This window comes from Phaseolus vulgaris, chromosome 7 (assembly GCF_000499845.2).
Source record: "Phaseolus vulgaris cultivar G19833 chromosome 7, P. vulgaris v2.0, whole genome shotgun sequence".
Classification (NCBI taxonomy): domain Eukaryota; kingdom Viridiplantae; phylum Streptophyta; class Magnoliopsida; order Fabales; family Fabaceae; genus Phaseolus; species Phaseolus vulgaris.
In genome coordinates, this window is record NC_023753.2 from 4,028,353 (window position 1) to 4,044,549 (window position 16,197).

Here is a 16,197-nt window from a genome sequence, read left to right on the forward strand (position 1 = left end):
TATTAATTTTGAATTGTGGAAAAAAGAATTTGTGTTTAAATATTAAGTAGTGAGATGAATTAGACACAGGTTAGAAAAGAAAATATGATTGAATCCCTATTCAAATGTAGTTAAAATTATGATACATGAAAATTTAACAGGATGATTGATTAGGACAGATAATGACAAGACAAAAAGGAATGAGACCATTGAAACCAAGTGAGTGTGTGAACCTTAAACAGTTTTGAGAGTTTTACTGATGATTTGACAGTTGTGGTTGCTTAATTTTTATTTTTGTTGCATCATAAAAGAGCATGAAGATGATTGAGGCATTTGTTTGTGTTAATTAGGAGCCAGGGCCAAAAAGCCAACCTTTATATTAGAATTCCATTTTTTTTATCCCCTTTGGGCCAAGAATTTTTTTGTTAATATTGCACCTTAACCTTTATTGATATAATTTCCTACCCTTTAGCATGTTTAAGGAAGGAGAACATAGATGCAATACATATAGAAAAGGGAATGGTTGGTTCTGATTGTGAAAGTCAAAAAGTTGAAAATAGGAAGAATCTTTTCCTATTATTGAAAAGAAAAAAAGGAACAGAAGAATAAAAATAAATAGAAAAGAAAGATAGAAAAATTTCATGAAAATCATGAAAAGTCAGAAAGAAAATAAGGGAAAATGTGACATCGAAAGAAAGTGGTAATTAGATAACATATATGTTCTCTATAATTGAATTGTAGATATGTTCTTCTTCTTTAATATGTGCATTTTGTTATCTAAGAAAAACCAATATTTTTTGGAAGCCCAACCTCATTACAACCCTGGAAAAGACCTCAAGATTCATGTTTCTAATATGTTTGTGATTTGAAGATGAAATGAAAAGCAACTGTGATTTGTTATGATTCAGTGAAAATAGAGAGAAACAAACACTTACCCGTGAGCATATGAGAAGATATTCCTTGATGAATTGTCATTTATTTGTTTTGATTTGATTCTGGAAATTGATTGTGTCTATAATTTTCTATATTTGAATTTGGAAGCATCATAAGTTTCTAATTTGATCTGTTCTTTAGTGAATTAAGCTATTTGATATTTAAATTCAAATATATTCATTTACTTTGCTTGAGGACAAGCAAGATTCTAAGTTGGGGAGAGTGATAAGTGTCTAATTTCAGTAATATTTCATATTAAAATATAGGCACTTATGAGGATTTATTGCTAATTTACATATAAAATAATCCCTAATTTATGAATTTATACCTTTTTACATTTTTTATGATCTTTATTTGAATAAGAGTATTTTATTCCCAAATTTGGTGTTAATTGCAGATTTCTAAGGAAGATTGGAGATTTGGATTAAAGATGAATGATTTGAGCTAAAAAGATAAAGATAGAAGGTCCCAGAATGGAAAAAGATGCAAAGGAAGATTGTGCCTTTTTTTTATGTTTTATCATTTAGCCCATTAGCGCGACACAATAAACAACCTAACCCTAGAAAACTAGGATAAATAGAGGGCTAGAGGCTCAACCTTAGTGCGCCAGATTGAGAGGAAAACACCATAGAGTGAATTGTAACCCAATTGGGAGAATGGAAGGTGATAGAAGTATGCGTGGCTAATTCTACCCTTTGGGATTGGGAGTAATCTGCTCAAACTCTTATGTATTGAGGTGATATTTTATATATTAATATTCAGTTCTTGATTGATTATTGGTATTGTTGTTTTACTTTTAATTCTCCGTGACAAATTGAGAATCTTAAATCTGACCGGGAGGTATTTTTAGGGTTCGGACCTAAACAACAATGCTTAACATATTTGAGTGCTAGGAATAGACTTAAAATGTTAATTGCTATTAAACGTCTAAGCTTCGTTCTAAGTTGTTCTTATAATTATGCGAGGGATCGATAGTTAGGGGACATTCTTAAGGATTTTATATGCGAGGAATCGATATAAATGATTTTTATACGGGCATCAATTTCAATCGAAGAACTTAATATTGACATGCTAATCAAAATACTTGAGAGTGAGAGAGATGAAACTAATCCTTATTTTTCCAATTGAAACAACTAATTCTTTGTTTGTTTTCTTATTGATCAGTGCCAATACAATTAATTCAAAACTCTTTTAATTGTTCTGTTTTTATATTTAGCGATTATTGTACTCGATAATTCACTGTTCCTTGTGGGATCGATATCCGTCCTTAGGGACAATTATTACTTTTGACAAACGCGGTGCACTTGCCGTAAAAAGTCATCAAGTTGCTGTGAATACAGAAGGCATGTCCCCATTTATCTGTTCTTGTTGACAAATTTCAGAAGAAACATCATCAGTCACATTAGCATTGAGTAAAGGAGTGATCCTGCTATTAGGTGCGTTATAACCCGGAGGGAAACCATGTTTCCTGTAATAAGTATCAATGGTATGACCATTCTTGCCGCAATGGGTACAAATTTTCCTATTGCTATTGAACCTAAAATTTTTATTTTCCTGATTGGGGAACCCCACCTTTTTGAAACAAATATTCTCAGTGTGACCAAATTTTCCACAGAAAGAACAAGTAGGAGTAGAATTACGAATGGCACTAGTATGGTTAATATTCGGAATCAGAAAGTTATTTTCTAATTGACGTTCTTGATGTGCCACCAAAGAAAAAAATTTAGAAATAGGTGGTACCGGTTCCATAAGGAGAACGTGCGATCGAATGTTGTTGAATTGATTATTGAGCCCACGTAGAAATTGCATAGCTTGGTCCTCGCATTTTCTTTTAATGATATCAGACGCTACAGAGCAAGTACACTTAACTCGACAGACACATATAGGGTTAGGTCGGAAATTATCAAGCTCATCCCAAATAATTCTGAGTTTTGTAAAATAATCAGTTACAGATAAGTCGTTCTGACTCAAACAAGATGCCTCAGATTGCAAATCAGAAATCATAGAAAGATCACCTTGCGAATATCTAGTTTTCAAGTCATTCCAGATATCGATTGCTACATCCATCCATATAATACTTTGTCTAATAGGGAGAGATACCGAATGTACTAACCACGAAACAACCATGTAGAGTCGTTCGTTGATGGACAAGGGTGAGTACCCAAAACGAATTCCACCTTATTCTTCGCACTCAGCGCTGTTACGATGGACCTGCTCCAGGAATGGTAATTCGTCGAGTCAAGCACCGGCGAGACCAATGAAGCTGCTGGATTCTCACCAGGATGGAGATAAAGGTAACTGCTTGTGGAGGGTTCCAGAGTAGTTGTTCGCCCTTCCGCCATTTCGCTAAAAGAAAACCAGAGACAGGTCGTAAGTACATAAAAGATTCATAAAGAAAGAGAAGACGAAAGAGGAATAGAGCGCGCAGCAGAGCTCTTCAAAGGAAGAGCTTTGATACCATAACAGAGTTGACGTGAGTCTATGGGATCGGTAGAGCAAACCTGCGGAAGCTTAGCAAGGAGTCGAAGAAAGAAACCCTTATTAGCAAGAGAGAAACAAGAAGCGAGTGATAGAGAAACCCAAATATAGTATTGAAAAAGAACAGAGATAGAGAAGAACAACAATGTGAAAAATAGAAGAAGAAAAGAGAATGAAAGTCAATTCTGATATTATTATTTGCTATCTCATAACAGTACACGTAGAATATATGGTGCTGGAAAGAGTAAAAACAGAAAGCCAATGATAAGTGTCTAATTTCAGTAATATTTCATATTAAAATATAGGCACTTATGAGGATTTATTGCTAATTTACATATAAAATAATCCCTAATTTATGAATTTATACCTTTTTACATTTTTTATGATCTTTATTTGAATAAGAGTATTTTATTCCCAAATTTGGTGTTAATTGCAGATTTCTAAGGAAGATTGGATATTTGGATTAAAGATGAATGATTTGAGCTAAAAAGATAAAGATAGAAGGTCCCAAAATGGAAAAGATGCAAAGAAAGATTGGGCATTTTTTATGTTTTATCATTTAGCCCATTAGCGCGACATAGGAAACAACCTAACCCTAGAAAACTAGGATAAATAGAGGGCTAGAGGCTCAACCTTAGGGGCGAGATTGAGAGGAAAACACCATAGAGTGAATTGAAACCCAATTGGGAGAATGGAAGGTGATAGAAGTATGCGTGGCTAATTCTACCCTTTGGGATTGAGAGTAATCTGCTCAAACTCTTATGTATTGAGGTGATATTTTATATATATTGTTGTTTTACTTTTAATTTTCCGTGACAAATTGAGAATCTTAAATCTGACCGGGAGGTATTTTTAGGATTCGGACCTAAACAACAATACTTAACATATTTGAATGCTAGGAATAGACTTAAAATATTAATTGCTATTAAACGTCTGAGCTTCGTTCTAAGATGTTCTTATAATTATGCGAGGGATCGATAGTTAGGGGACATTCTTAAGGATTTTATATGCGAGGAATCGATATAGATGATTTTTATACGGGCATCAATTTCAATCAAAGAACTTAATATTGACATGCTAATCAAAATACATGAGAGTGAGAGAGATGAAACCTAATCCCTATTTTTCCAATTGAAACAACTAATTCTTTGTCTGTTTTTTATTGATCATTGCCAACACAACCACTTTCAGTACACTTTTAATTGTTTTGTTCTATATTTAGCGATTATTGTACTTGATAATTCACTGTTCCTTGTGGGATCGATATCCGTCCTTAGGAACAATTATTACTTCTGACAAAGTGGTGCACTTACCGTAAAAAGTCGTCAAGTTTTTTATTCTCCCAATTGGGTTAAAAAAACAAAAAGCCTACAGAAAGCCTAAAAACAGAAAAAGCCCAAATATGCAGGGGCCCAATAAAAATAGAGGATATACTTTATCACCTTGTGAGGAAGTGGTATTGGTGGAGGAAGTGTTATTGGTGGAGGGAGGAGGTGCCTCCGGATCTGGGTCTAATGTAGTTGTATTTCCGTAGAAGTTGTTACTTTCGAATCTAAGATTACAACTTGGTTTGAGAACTCTACCACCTATCTTGCCATTGCAGCAGTTTGGGATCTCTGAGATGGCCCCATCTAAACAGTGATAACATTCTTGCTGAGACAAATCAGGGGTGCACTGCACAAGCCCATATATGGTTTGAAAATTTAAACCAGTTGCATTTTCCGCTGTAGCATACTTACGACGGGAGTCACCTGATGCAGCTATGTCTCTTAGGCTCTTCATTAAGTTCCCGAGCACTTCATTGAACTGATCCACTTCTGTTACATTTCCTACGTTCCACCAGTAATAAGTAGGAGAAGTTTCCATTTTATGGAATATTGTGTCGTAAGAGTAGCGCAACATGCATTGATCGGACCACAGAATTGCCTTTTTCTGGTTTGGACAACTCTGCATTATACCGACTCTGGAATTGTTGAGGCAGCTGCGGCACTCCCCTGGCTGTTGATCTCCTCTGCAGAGCCCTATGGCGTATACTGTGTCAGTGTTTTGGCCATATGAAAAGTTGTAGAAACCGTATTCAATTTGTGTGTTGGAAGAGAGAGTGGATAAAAGGGTGTTGAGGTTGGTGCTGTAGGTGCTGTTGGCTGTGTAGTTGCCACCCTTATCACATATGTACTTCTGAGCGCTGCCAAGAGATATAAGAAATGGAAAAGAAAAAAAGAGAATAAGCATGAAGGAGAGCGCTGCCATTCAGAATCACAAAGAGAATATTGAAGCTTTGGGTGTATGATCATCAATGCCCAAACTTCCCTTCAGTCATATTTATAAAACATACTATTCATTTCTAATTTTGCTTCCATACGATATCTATGGCTGTCTTTGATTTTTATTCTCTATTTATTGAATAAATGTTTACCTACTATAATTTAATCTGTGGTTCGATCAAATAATGCATTTTTTAATTAGGCAGTCAAGATTACGAAATTTGAAGGAAGGTGATGCCAGAGTCAAAGACGACCGGAGTGCGTAGAGACAAAAGAGGAAACAAGAACTAACAAATACGCTGTTTTGAATTGGAGTACCAAGACTTTTCTTTTGTTTAGAAATTACAAATATAATTAATAGTAAAATAAACTCAACAGTTAAAATGCCCATTCCTATTATTTTCTTTATTAGTAATTGGCTATTGTAGCAAGTGTCAATAAAAATAAAAAATATTATTACATTTGTTTAATTATGTTTTAGTTTATCAAATTTGGATGAATATAGTTTTGATCCCAATTTTTAAAAAATTCTCAAATTTAAAAATATAATGTTTTAGTTCTTTAAATTTATTTTTTTTAAATAAAATTAATTTTAAATTTAGTTTTCAGAAAGTTGAAATATTTTTTTTTTTTTAAAATTAAGGACTAAAATATTTTTTCAATAATTGAAAAACTTAAATGAGATTTCTTTCAAATTTTAAAGACTAAAAATAGAATTAAAGTTAAATTTTAGTGTTTAAAAGAAACATAATTTTTTTGATGTTTTTCATATCTCTTTCGTCCAACTATTCATTCAAGGATTTAAAGAAAATTATATTTTTAAAGAATATAATTTTATTTAGTAAAATTATATCCCAATATAAGCATAAGTAATGAAGGAGCTTTTCACAAATTTTATTTAGTAAAATAAAAAGTAATTTATAATATTCTATAATAGCGAAATAACAAGGTTTTATATAATGTTTTATGATTAAAAATATCTAAAAATACTTAGACTTTGTACATCATAATTACTCAATTTATTTTTATATTATAAAAATTAGTAAAAATACAATTTTTATGTATTATTTTTATTATTATTTGTATCTATCACACAAAATTTCTATAAGAACATGATTCCCTTTAAAGCTCTAGTTTACCAAAATCAAATATATATAGAAGTAATTCAACTACTACAACTCTACAAATAAAAAGAAATAGCAATAAATTGAAGTTTAATCTCTAAATCCCTCACCACTTCAATCATCTTCCATCTCTGATAAAAATGGATGTGATGAAACGTGTTATCATTGAGTTTCTCTCGTTTTTCTCTTCAATTTATTCAACTTTGAGCAATGCAAGGGAGATCTCGATCGATCTTCCTCTTAAAGGATTTGTTCACCAAATTTCAAAGAAGTTTGTGGTGTGGACTACGTATGGTATGGTACAACTCAAGATGAGCAGAGATTGAGTGAAGATGTAAGTTATTTCTTTGATATGTAAGTTTGGGTGTGGAAATCGAGCGAGAGTGTGGAAACCGAGCGAGAGTGTTATCTCTTTTTGTTGTTGTCTTTTTATCCTCTAAAACAATTCTCATAAGAAATTGTTTCTTATACAATTTAAATAAAGACATAAGGGAGGGGAGGGGAGGGGAGGGGAGGGGAGGGGAGGGGAGTTAACGGAAATATTCACAATTCAATTTTTACATAATTTCAAATAAAATATATTAATAAAAGTAAAATTAAAAAAAAATTATGTATTATAAATATTATATAATGTTTTCATTATTAATATTATTAAAATATAAAATAATAAAATTATAAGTATTTTATTTTTTATTTCTATAACTTTTATATTTATTTATAAAATGTCTTATATAGATAACAATATTTTTAAATGGAATAAAATAAAAAGTTATTAAATATATTATTATAAATAAAACCTTGTGGAGACAAATTGTCTCCATAAACTTCCAAGTGGATGTCCCACAGGTGTGAAGTGTTGACTTTTATTGTCGGGAAAAATCCTTTATGAGATAAGTAAAGTATAAGTTTCACTCTACTACAACAAAAAACCGACCCCTATCCAACTAGGAGAATGAAATGGCACAATTAGGGATTTTCAGCATCATTTTCTTGTCGAATAAAGTACAGAATGTTAATGAGAAACTTAATCCATGCATAAATGAAAAGTTATAAAGAATCCAGAACAGACCAAGAACTGTATCATACTCGTATAGGTATAGCCAAACATTTTTGCGAGCAAATGAAGAGTTCTAAGCAGATAAGTATCGGTGGCTGGCTAATTAAAAACTATGCAGCCCCACCCGCATCCATCCTAGTCTCCCTTCCTTATAAAATTCAACAAGGAAGAAAGAAAGCAAGACTCAGTGTGGAAGTCATCCACAAGTTTTATTTTTCCATCTCCACCCAGTATTACTTTATTTACAAATCACAAAACTACGATAGTTTAATTTCTGAAGTGAGATTTAAAGCTTACAAAAGAAATAGCGGTTGAGGGCTGTTTCTTCCTGCAACTGCCTACCTTCTTCTCTTACATCTATAGATTTTCGTATTTTCAAAACTACCCTTTTATAATATCCTGGATTACATAATTCGAAAGTTATTTTTTAAATTTGTAATTAGCTTTTGGATTATATAATCCAGAAGTCTTTTTTTAGATGCATGATTACTTTACGGATTACATAATTCAGAAGTCTTTTTTAACTTCTAGATTATGTAATCTGGAAGTCTTTTTCTAAATGCGTTTTCAGATTACATAATCCGGAAGTTATTCTATGGAATGACACCAGAACAATAAAAATATATTTTCATATTGTGTATGGAGGTGTCAGAAGATATGGAAGTGGAAGTGGAGGAAGAAACAGTCGCGGTTGAGTCAAGGGGCGGGTGCCGGAGGCCCAAAGAAAAGAAAATCGGTTTCGTACCTCACATAACAGCTAGGTCTAATAATTCTAGCTCCTATCCTGTTATTACAGCACCGCGGGAGTTCAGCGATGGACTGGACCAAGCAGTCAAGGCACTGAGGCCCAGTCAAATCAGGGGTGCACTGCGCAAGCCCAAATATGACTTCCTCATTTGGGCCCGTCGCAGTGGACACCGCGTATTTCCGACCACAGGCAACCGACGCTGCCGTGTCTCTGAGGCCATCCAGAAGCTTCTTCACCACTCGATTGAACTGGTCGGCGTTGGGTGCGTCGTTGAGGTTCCACACGAAGTAAGCAGGTCCGATTTCGTCGAGGCCCGTTATGGTGCGGTCGGAGTAGCGCAGCATGCACTTCTCGTTCTCGTACCATCCAATGGCCTCCTTCCGGTTGCGGCAAACGTAGGTGAGGTTGGCTCTGGTTTCGGTGAGGCACTTGGTGCACTCTGTTGGCTTGATGTCACCTCTGCACTGCCCAATCGCGTTGGCTCTGTTTTTGCCCTGGCCGCTTGAGACGCTGTAGAAACCGTTTTTGGAAGCATGGAAAGTGATGATGTTGAGAGCGTTGTTGAGGTTGTGGCTATAGAGGCCATTGGTTGTGTAGTTTCCTCTGTCGTTGTTGGAGTCGCAGAAATAGTGGAAGTCTTGTGAAGTTACGTCGGCTTTGGCTCCAGATATGATCGTAGCTATGAAAAGCAGAAAACAAACAAACCAAATCAAGAAACAACAATTACCCATTCTGCCTGTGCTCTTCCAATAACAACTGATAATTGGATGCTATCGATAAGCTTTTATAGCTGAGGATTCAAACCTCATTACATAACTACTATCTTATCATATTATAAATAAAAATAAATCATATTTAAAGAAACTAAAAGCAATTTTCATCACACAAATAAATCAAAACTCACTTGTTTTAAAAAATAACTATTTTATAAAATACTTTCTCATTCCATTTCATTAAACTTTTATTTAGTCAAATTCTCTTTGAACCTCCATTCCTTATGTTTTTTGTTTTTATTTTTAAAACACTTGTGGTGGTGGTTGCTTGATTATTGTTAAATATTAATAGTTGATGTAATATGAAGTCAAAAAACTAAAACAAATTAAAAATCAGTGAGTGAGATATAAAATTGAAGTACAAAATTTAATATAAAATACAATAAATCTTTCTGTCAACTATTTTATTCACTTTCAAACGATGAAATTATTGTATCAAACATCAGAAAAATATACAACTAAAAAAGAGATATGAAATGCAGGATCTCCTGAGATTATTTAAATTTTTTTAAAAAGTTAAAACGAACTTTTAACCATTCATGGAGAAGTACAGGGAGAAGAAGTGGAGATCGGAGAAGTATTTGCCTTTATTTCTTAGTAATTCACATTTTTTATAAATAGATCTTTTTTTTAAAATTACATAAATAAACTCTTCCAAATTTTATTTACATAATATTTAACTTAGATTTTTCCACAAAGATGGAGTTTGATAATCCTACAGAGAAAGAGCATGTTATGTTTACTCATAGCTGGCCTCCACTAATTGCATGTGTGCAATAACACCATACCCACTATGATGATAGTGCATGGACTTCGTTTATGATTTAATTCAATTAACTTTTTCTTGTATGATCTAATTAATGGAAAATATGGTGTTAGGTTTTAGCAGCAAAAATTGGGTTTTCTTTCATTTTTTTTCCTTCAAATCAAATTCAAATAATGGTCATAAAAATAAATGGAAGATAAACAAAGAAGAAATCAGAAGAAAGAGATGAAGAAAATTGGGTATTTGATGGATGTGTAATTGTGTCCACAAGCTTATTCACCTAATAAACAAATCCAATTTGCAATAAAAGAAACTGGAAGAGTACATTGTATAATCATATCTGGCCATCAACTTTCAGCGTGGTGCTTGCATGATCATCGCAATCAGCTTTTTTTTTTCATTGATAATAAAAAATCAATAAATGTTGAAAGTGGTTCAACCATATAAAAAAACACAAGCCAATTGAAATGAGGATAATTAAAATCCATTAAGATGCACAATTATGATGTATTAAATTACGAAATTGGGTACTGTTTATAGACCATTTTTGCAAAATTATAATAATACCTTTAAAAAATAAGAAAAAAAATGTTGCATGGACAACCAATACTTTTATTCAAACTCGTTTTAAACCAAAAAATCTTATAATTTTATTTTACTTCCATTCCATTTCTCCACAACTAAAAATTCTTTCATTCTATTTTATGCATTTTAGGATTATTTTTGGGGTGGGGCTTTTCTTGCCTAACCATTCAGCAAAAGTAGATTTAAGTTAGGATAAGTTATATAAATTATATTTATTTATAGAATAATTTGTGGGGTATTTAGTTTGGTGGAAAGTCAACTTTGAGAGGCTTGGTGGCTCTGGTCTATGACAACTACCAATGGCTGGATTGCATTACATTTTCAAGTCAGCTCAGGTCAATGCATTTATTTAACCGTCTCTCAATTTCCCTTTTCCCAATTTTATCTAAGTTCATCCTATTATATTGTTTATAAGATTTTTTAAAGTTTATTTTAATATAAGCTTTTTAAGACACATTTTATTAATTTGTATATTACACTCTCATCATGACTATATATTGGAACCAAAATTATATTAACCAAAAAATTGGATGGTTCAAACGAGCAAGGAAGATGCAACAGATTCTAGTTTAAACAATATATTTTCCCTAAGAATTATATTTTGGTTAAAGAAATTAAATTTATTAGTCTGAATGGCTATATCACCAATATGATACAAAATTTAACGAGGAGATTGCACAATAAGCAGGTTACATTAATTAACGGTTTATTAATTTAATTGCTTAGAATTATGTAATATCAATATTTTGTTAATATGAACTGGAGAAACTTTGACTAATTATGATAAAGATTATTTCTAGAAAAGAACTTTAGTCAACATTTGTTGCTGACAAAAAAAGTCAACATTTGTTGCTGATCGAAAAAGTCAACATTCGTAAACAATTCAGCCTAAACAGACTGACGAAAGATGTAAGAAAATAGCTCAATCAATGTTATCCAAAAAAATATAGTTAATTGAAACTAACTTCGACTAAGAATTCAAACCAACTTCAACTAATTTCTATTGAGAAAAACTATACTCACATCAATTAGAAAATTTTGAACCGACTTTAATAAAAAAAATTAATTAGAAACATTTGAACCGTTTTTAATAAAAAATTACGTTTATTAATAATGATAGAAAAGTATCACCAACTCGTATTTTACATTATTAAATATTCTTTAACATTAAAATATTTTTTTTATTTTATAATAATTGAAATACTCCATTTAATTATAAGGAACTTGAAATTCAATTATTCAAATTTTCTTGTCAGAGCAATTTAAAGTAAAAATATTTAAAATGTAATATATTTAATTTTCTATCGACACGGTGTAAAACAATTTATTATCAGTTATTTTGGAGAGTGGTTGGTTCTGAATAAACAGAAAGGCATGGGGAATCTGGGAACCAGATTTTGAACATCAATAGTACTAAAGAGACACGTTAGTGTAGAAAGAGCAGAACCAAGCTGCGCTAATAGAATAACCATAACATAAACTTCAGGAGCAGCTGAAAGACATATCACAGGTTTCGGTTTCAGATTAAACAAAGAGAAAGTGTGGTTTATTCAAACAAGACATTGCGTGAAAAAATTACATGAGCTCCAAGACTGTATTTAAGTTTAAGACTAAAGCATTGATGGTGAATGAATATGAATTCCGTGACCAAAATCTAGCGAGGATACGGCTCAGTGATTGAATTCTCATTTTCTGACTCTTGAGCAGATTGGTTTGCTGTTGCCCTTGAACTATGCCCCCATGACGACGTGGCTGGAAGGCTTCGAGCTGTACTGTTAGCATAAAATGCAGGTTCAGAAGGAATGGGGAGACCCAGAGAATAGCTACTGAGCATGAGCATAATGGTCGCCATGGTTGGTCTGTCAGTTAAATTTTCTTGAACACAGAGCAAACCAATATGTATGCATCTCATCACTTCATTTCGTGAATTGTTTTCCAATGATGGATCTACAATGTTTACGGCTGTTCCATCCCTCCAGTTTCTCCATGTCTGCAAAAATTTGTTACTAAGTGACTGGTTCCACCAATGTTTTCGCCATGTAATTTTCTAAAACATATTTTTAATGACAAAGAAATAATGAGGAGAAAGTAGCACTTACGAAGCTTAGTAGATCCTCTACATTCTCCCCATGACGAAAGCCACTGTTTTTCTGGCCACTTACGATCTCAAGAAGCAATACACCAAAACTAAAGATATCTGATTTCACCGAAAATTGTCCTTGCATTATATACTCCGGTGCCATATATCCACTACATACCACAATGAACAGGTTGAATTAGTCAATCTCTCCACTATCATAATTTTTCATTCAGCTTCGGTTGCTAATGCCAGTAATGATATTCATAACAAAGTTCTAATTTGAATTCCTATAACTGTGAAAGTAGTTTACATTATCACTCAACATACATTATTATATCATTATAAAGGCTTGATTCCTACAACCATTTCTTAAAAGTCATACTCTGAACAATTTAGTAATAGTACATGATGATTATGATTAGGTGATAATACTTACTAGGTTCCCACAACTCTATTTGTATTTGCATGAGTTTCATCCAGTAAAACCAGTCTTGCCATGCCAAAATCTGCTATCTTAGGATTCATCTCTTCGTCTAAGAGAATATTGCTTGCTTTGAGATCACGATGTATAATACGCAGAAGAGAATCTTCGTGAAGGTAGAGAAGCCCTCGGGCAATACCTCTAATGATTTTGTATCGCATTTCCCAATCCAACTGTGCTTTCTTGACTGGATCTGCATACAACCAAGAGTATTAGTGGTATATATGTGTGTATAAATATATGTATTAGTCAATAAGACCTACCAAATATGAAATAATCAAGGCTTTTGTTAGGAACAAATTCATAGATAAGTAGTCTTTCTCTTCCTTCCAAGCAGAAACCAAGTAGCCTAACTAAATTTCGGTGCTGAAGCTTGGCCATTAAAAGCACTTCATTCTTAAATTCTGTGTCTCCTTGGCTGGATCCACTTGACAACCTTTTGACTGCAATCATCTGTCCATTGGGGAGCCTACCCTGAAAATATATCTCTGTCCGGTTAATATTTTAGTATGGTATAGCATGTTTTGATTGAAAAACGATGTGCATCTGAATTCGTCAGAGTTATTTACCCTGTAAACTGCTCCAAATCCACCTTGTCCAAGTTTATTAGAATTAGAGAAGTCTTCTGTAGCAACTCGTATTGTGTCGAAGTCGAATTGCAATGACTGAGAAATTTCAATGTCGTCATCATCATCATCTTGATTAACTTCACATGGGAAAAAAATTTAACTAGTGAGTTTTTCAAATATGTTACAACACAAGCACAATAATAGTGCAGTCAGAATGGGAAATCGGGTGGTACAATTTCTGAAACAGAACATAAAGGGTATATAAGCCTCTTTTTTACATTCTCAGCGGCTACTTTACTCATGCTTTCAATAACTAAAAAAATCATATTTTGTCTGTTTAATAGATTTTATGTAGTTCAATAACAATTACTATTTATAGGAAAAAATACTCTGAAGTTATGACGGATCATATATGCACTAGACACTTGAAACTTGCCTGTTGGACTTTTTCTTGCCTTCTTCCTCCTTAAATATATGCAGAGACCAAGGAGGGAAACGACAGCAACAACAACAATAGAAACGACAACGGCGATGACAATTGTTATTGTGTTGTTGCTTTCTGCATAAACAAGAATTTTATGCGGGGTGAGCGAGGCATTTCAAGCAATAGGGATGAAAAAATATCAAAATGTCTAACAATGACAAGTACCTTTGGGGGAAGTGTTAGTGAAGGAGGAAGGAGGTGGAGATGGTGGTGTTACATCAGGGTCTAATTTAGGCGTTTGATCGTAGAAGATTGCGCTTTCGAATCTAATATTACAACTTGGTCTGAGAACTCTACCACCCATCTTGTTCCCACAACACGATGGGATTTCTGAGATAGCCCCATCCAAGCATCTATTGCAGTCTGTCTCAGACAAATCAGGGGTGCATTGCACAAGACCATATACGGTTTGAAAATTTGCAGCAATTGCACTGTCCGCAGCATACTTAAGACGAGAGTCACCTGATGCAGCCACGACTGTGAGGTTCCTCATTAAGTTGGAGAGTGCTTGGTTGAACTTATCTGCTTCCGTTACATTATTAACGTTGGTCAAGTAGAAGCCAGGAGAAGATTCCATGACCCCGAATATTGTGCGGTGAGAATAACGCAACAGGCATTTGCTAGTGTTCAACCACAGAAGTGCCTCTTTCTGGTTTGGACAAAGCTGTGTGATTGTGAGTGCAGAATCGTTGAGGCACCTGCGGCACTCATCTGGCTTAACATCTCCTCTGCACAGCCCAATGGCGTTTACTTTGTCATTGTTTTGACCATGTGAGAAATTGTAGAAACCATAGTTAATTTGTGTGTGGGAAGAGAGCGTGGATAGAAGGGTGTTGAGATTGTTGTGATAGGTGCTATTGATTGTGTAGTTCCCTTTGTTGTTATCACAGTATTCGGTGTTAAACTGGGCGCTGACTTGAGATATTAGAGAAGAGAGAAGCAAAGAAAGGATGCAAGAAATGGCAGCCATAGGTATGATAATGGCCATTGCCCAAAGATTCCTTCTGACACTTTATAATCAAAATTTCCATCCATCATTTCCAGGATCATGCCCCTTCGTCTACTTGTCATTTAATGTTACATATTTTATAACTAGTAGTAAGATTTCGATATATTTTAATCATAATCAAATAATTTAACGTTGCCTTCTCTTATATCAATTGACACTTGAAGAGTAAACAAATATACAAATATATATATTTTTTTAATTTTTTTTAAAAGAAGGCTTTATGGTCAGACCTATCTATATCTCCGACAATGATGTGAAGGTGTACCTTTTAAAGAGTAAAATAATAATAAAAATGAGGTGCAAATTGTTGAAAATTTTCAATGGTCAGAGTTCTAAGAGTTACGAATGAATTAGCCGACGCGGACAGAACTGCAGTATGCGTAAAGTTGTGAGAAGAAAGAACAGATAAAAAAAAAGAAAGAAAATAGATGGATGAAGAAGGAAGGAAGGGTTTGCAATAAAATAAGAATGGTGATTAAACCACTAACAATAAAAAAAATATATTGAACATATAAAAATATTTATTTATTTTTTAATTTAAAATTTTAATATATGTTATTAAAGTTGGTTGTTTAATGAAAATATTTTTTTAGTTAAATAATAAAATAATGTAAGGACTGAGTCAATAACATTATTTTTTATCACAAGTAAAATAAATGAAAAAAAAACAAAAAGTTAATAGAAATTAAAATTATTTAAGTACTGTAACTTTATTTTGTCTGATTTCCTTTAATTTATCTAAATTCGGTACACCTAATAATCACAAAAATAAGAAAATGTCTGTTATTTAAGATCAATTTAAGAAAATATAAATTTTAAAAATTAGAAAATATTAATTAAAATCTAGAAATTAATAGAACAATGAAT

The 16,197-nt window shown here is 33.1% G+C and overlaps 3 protein-coding genes across 4 annotated transcripts in view; all 3 read right to left on the reverse strand.

The window, feature by feature from the left end:
* The window catches only part of LOC137827527 (cysteine-rich receptor-like protein kinase 29), a 35,639-nt gene extending 29,882 nt beyond the window's left edge, over window positions 1-5,757 (reverse strand). The window contains exon 1 of one of the 2 annotated variants that reach the window (XM_068633704.1): window positions 4,833-5,757. In XM_068633704.1, the coding sequence (XP_068489805.1) occupies window positions 4,833-5,640 (808 nt within the window). In that variant the 5' untranslated portion in view covers window positions 5,641-5,757. The remainder of the gene's footprint in view (window positions 1-4,832) is intronic. The other variant, XM_068633703.1, reaches the window with a different exon arrangement.
* A 2,691-nt stretch (window positions 5,758-8,448) lies between these two features.
* Window positions 8,449-9,356, reverse strand: LOC137827540 (antimicrobial ginkbilobin-2-like protein). The gene has a single exon (XM_068633727.1). The coding sequence runs from the start codon at window positions 9,312-9,314 to the stop codon at window positions 8,532-8,534; it is 783 nt and encodes a 260-aa protein (XP_068489828.1). The 5' UTR covers window positions 9,315-9,356; the 3' UTR covers window positions 8,449-8,531.
* A 2,783-nt stretch (window positions 9,357-12,139) lies between these two features.
* Window positions 12,140-15,383, reverse strand: LOC137827529 (cysteine-rich receptor-like protein kinase 26). The gene is made up of 7 exons (XM_068633708.1): window positions 14,487-15,383; window positions 14,274-14,396; window positions 13,838-13,974; window positions 13,532-13,742; window positions 13,224-13,461; window positions 12,807-12,957; window positions 12,140-12,697 (listed from the first exon to the last, which is right to left on the reverse strand). Exons 1-7 carry the CDS (start codon window positions 15,307-15,309, stop codon window positions 12,362-12,364), a joined length of 2,019 nt encoding a protein of 672 aa, XP_068489809.1. The 5' UTR covers window positions 15,310-15,383; the 3' UTR covers window positions 12,140-12,361.
* Window positions 15,384-16,197: the final 814 nt, after the last annotated feature.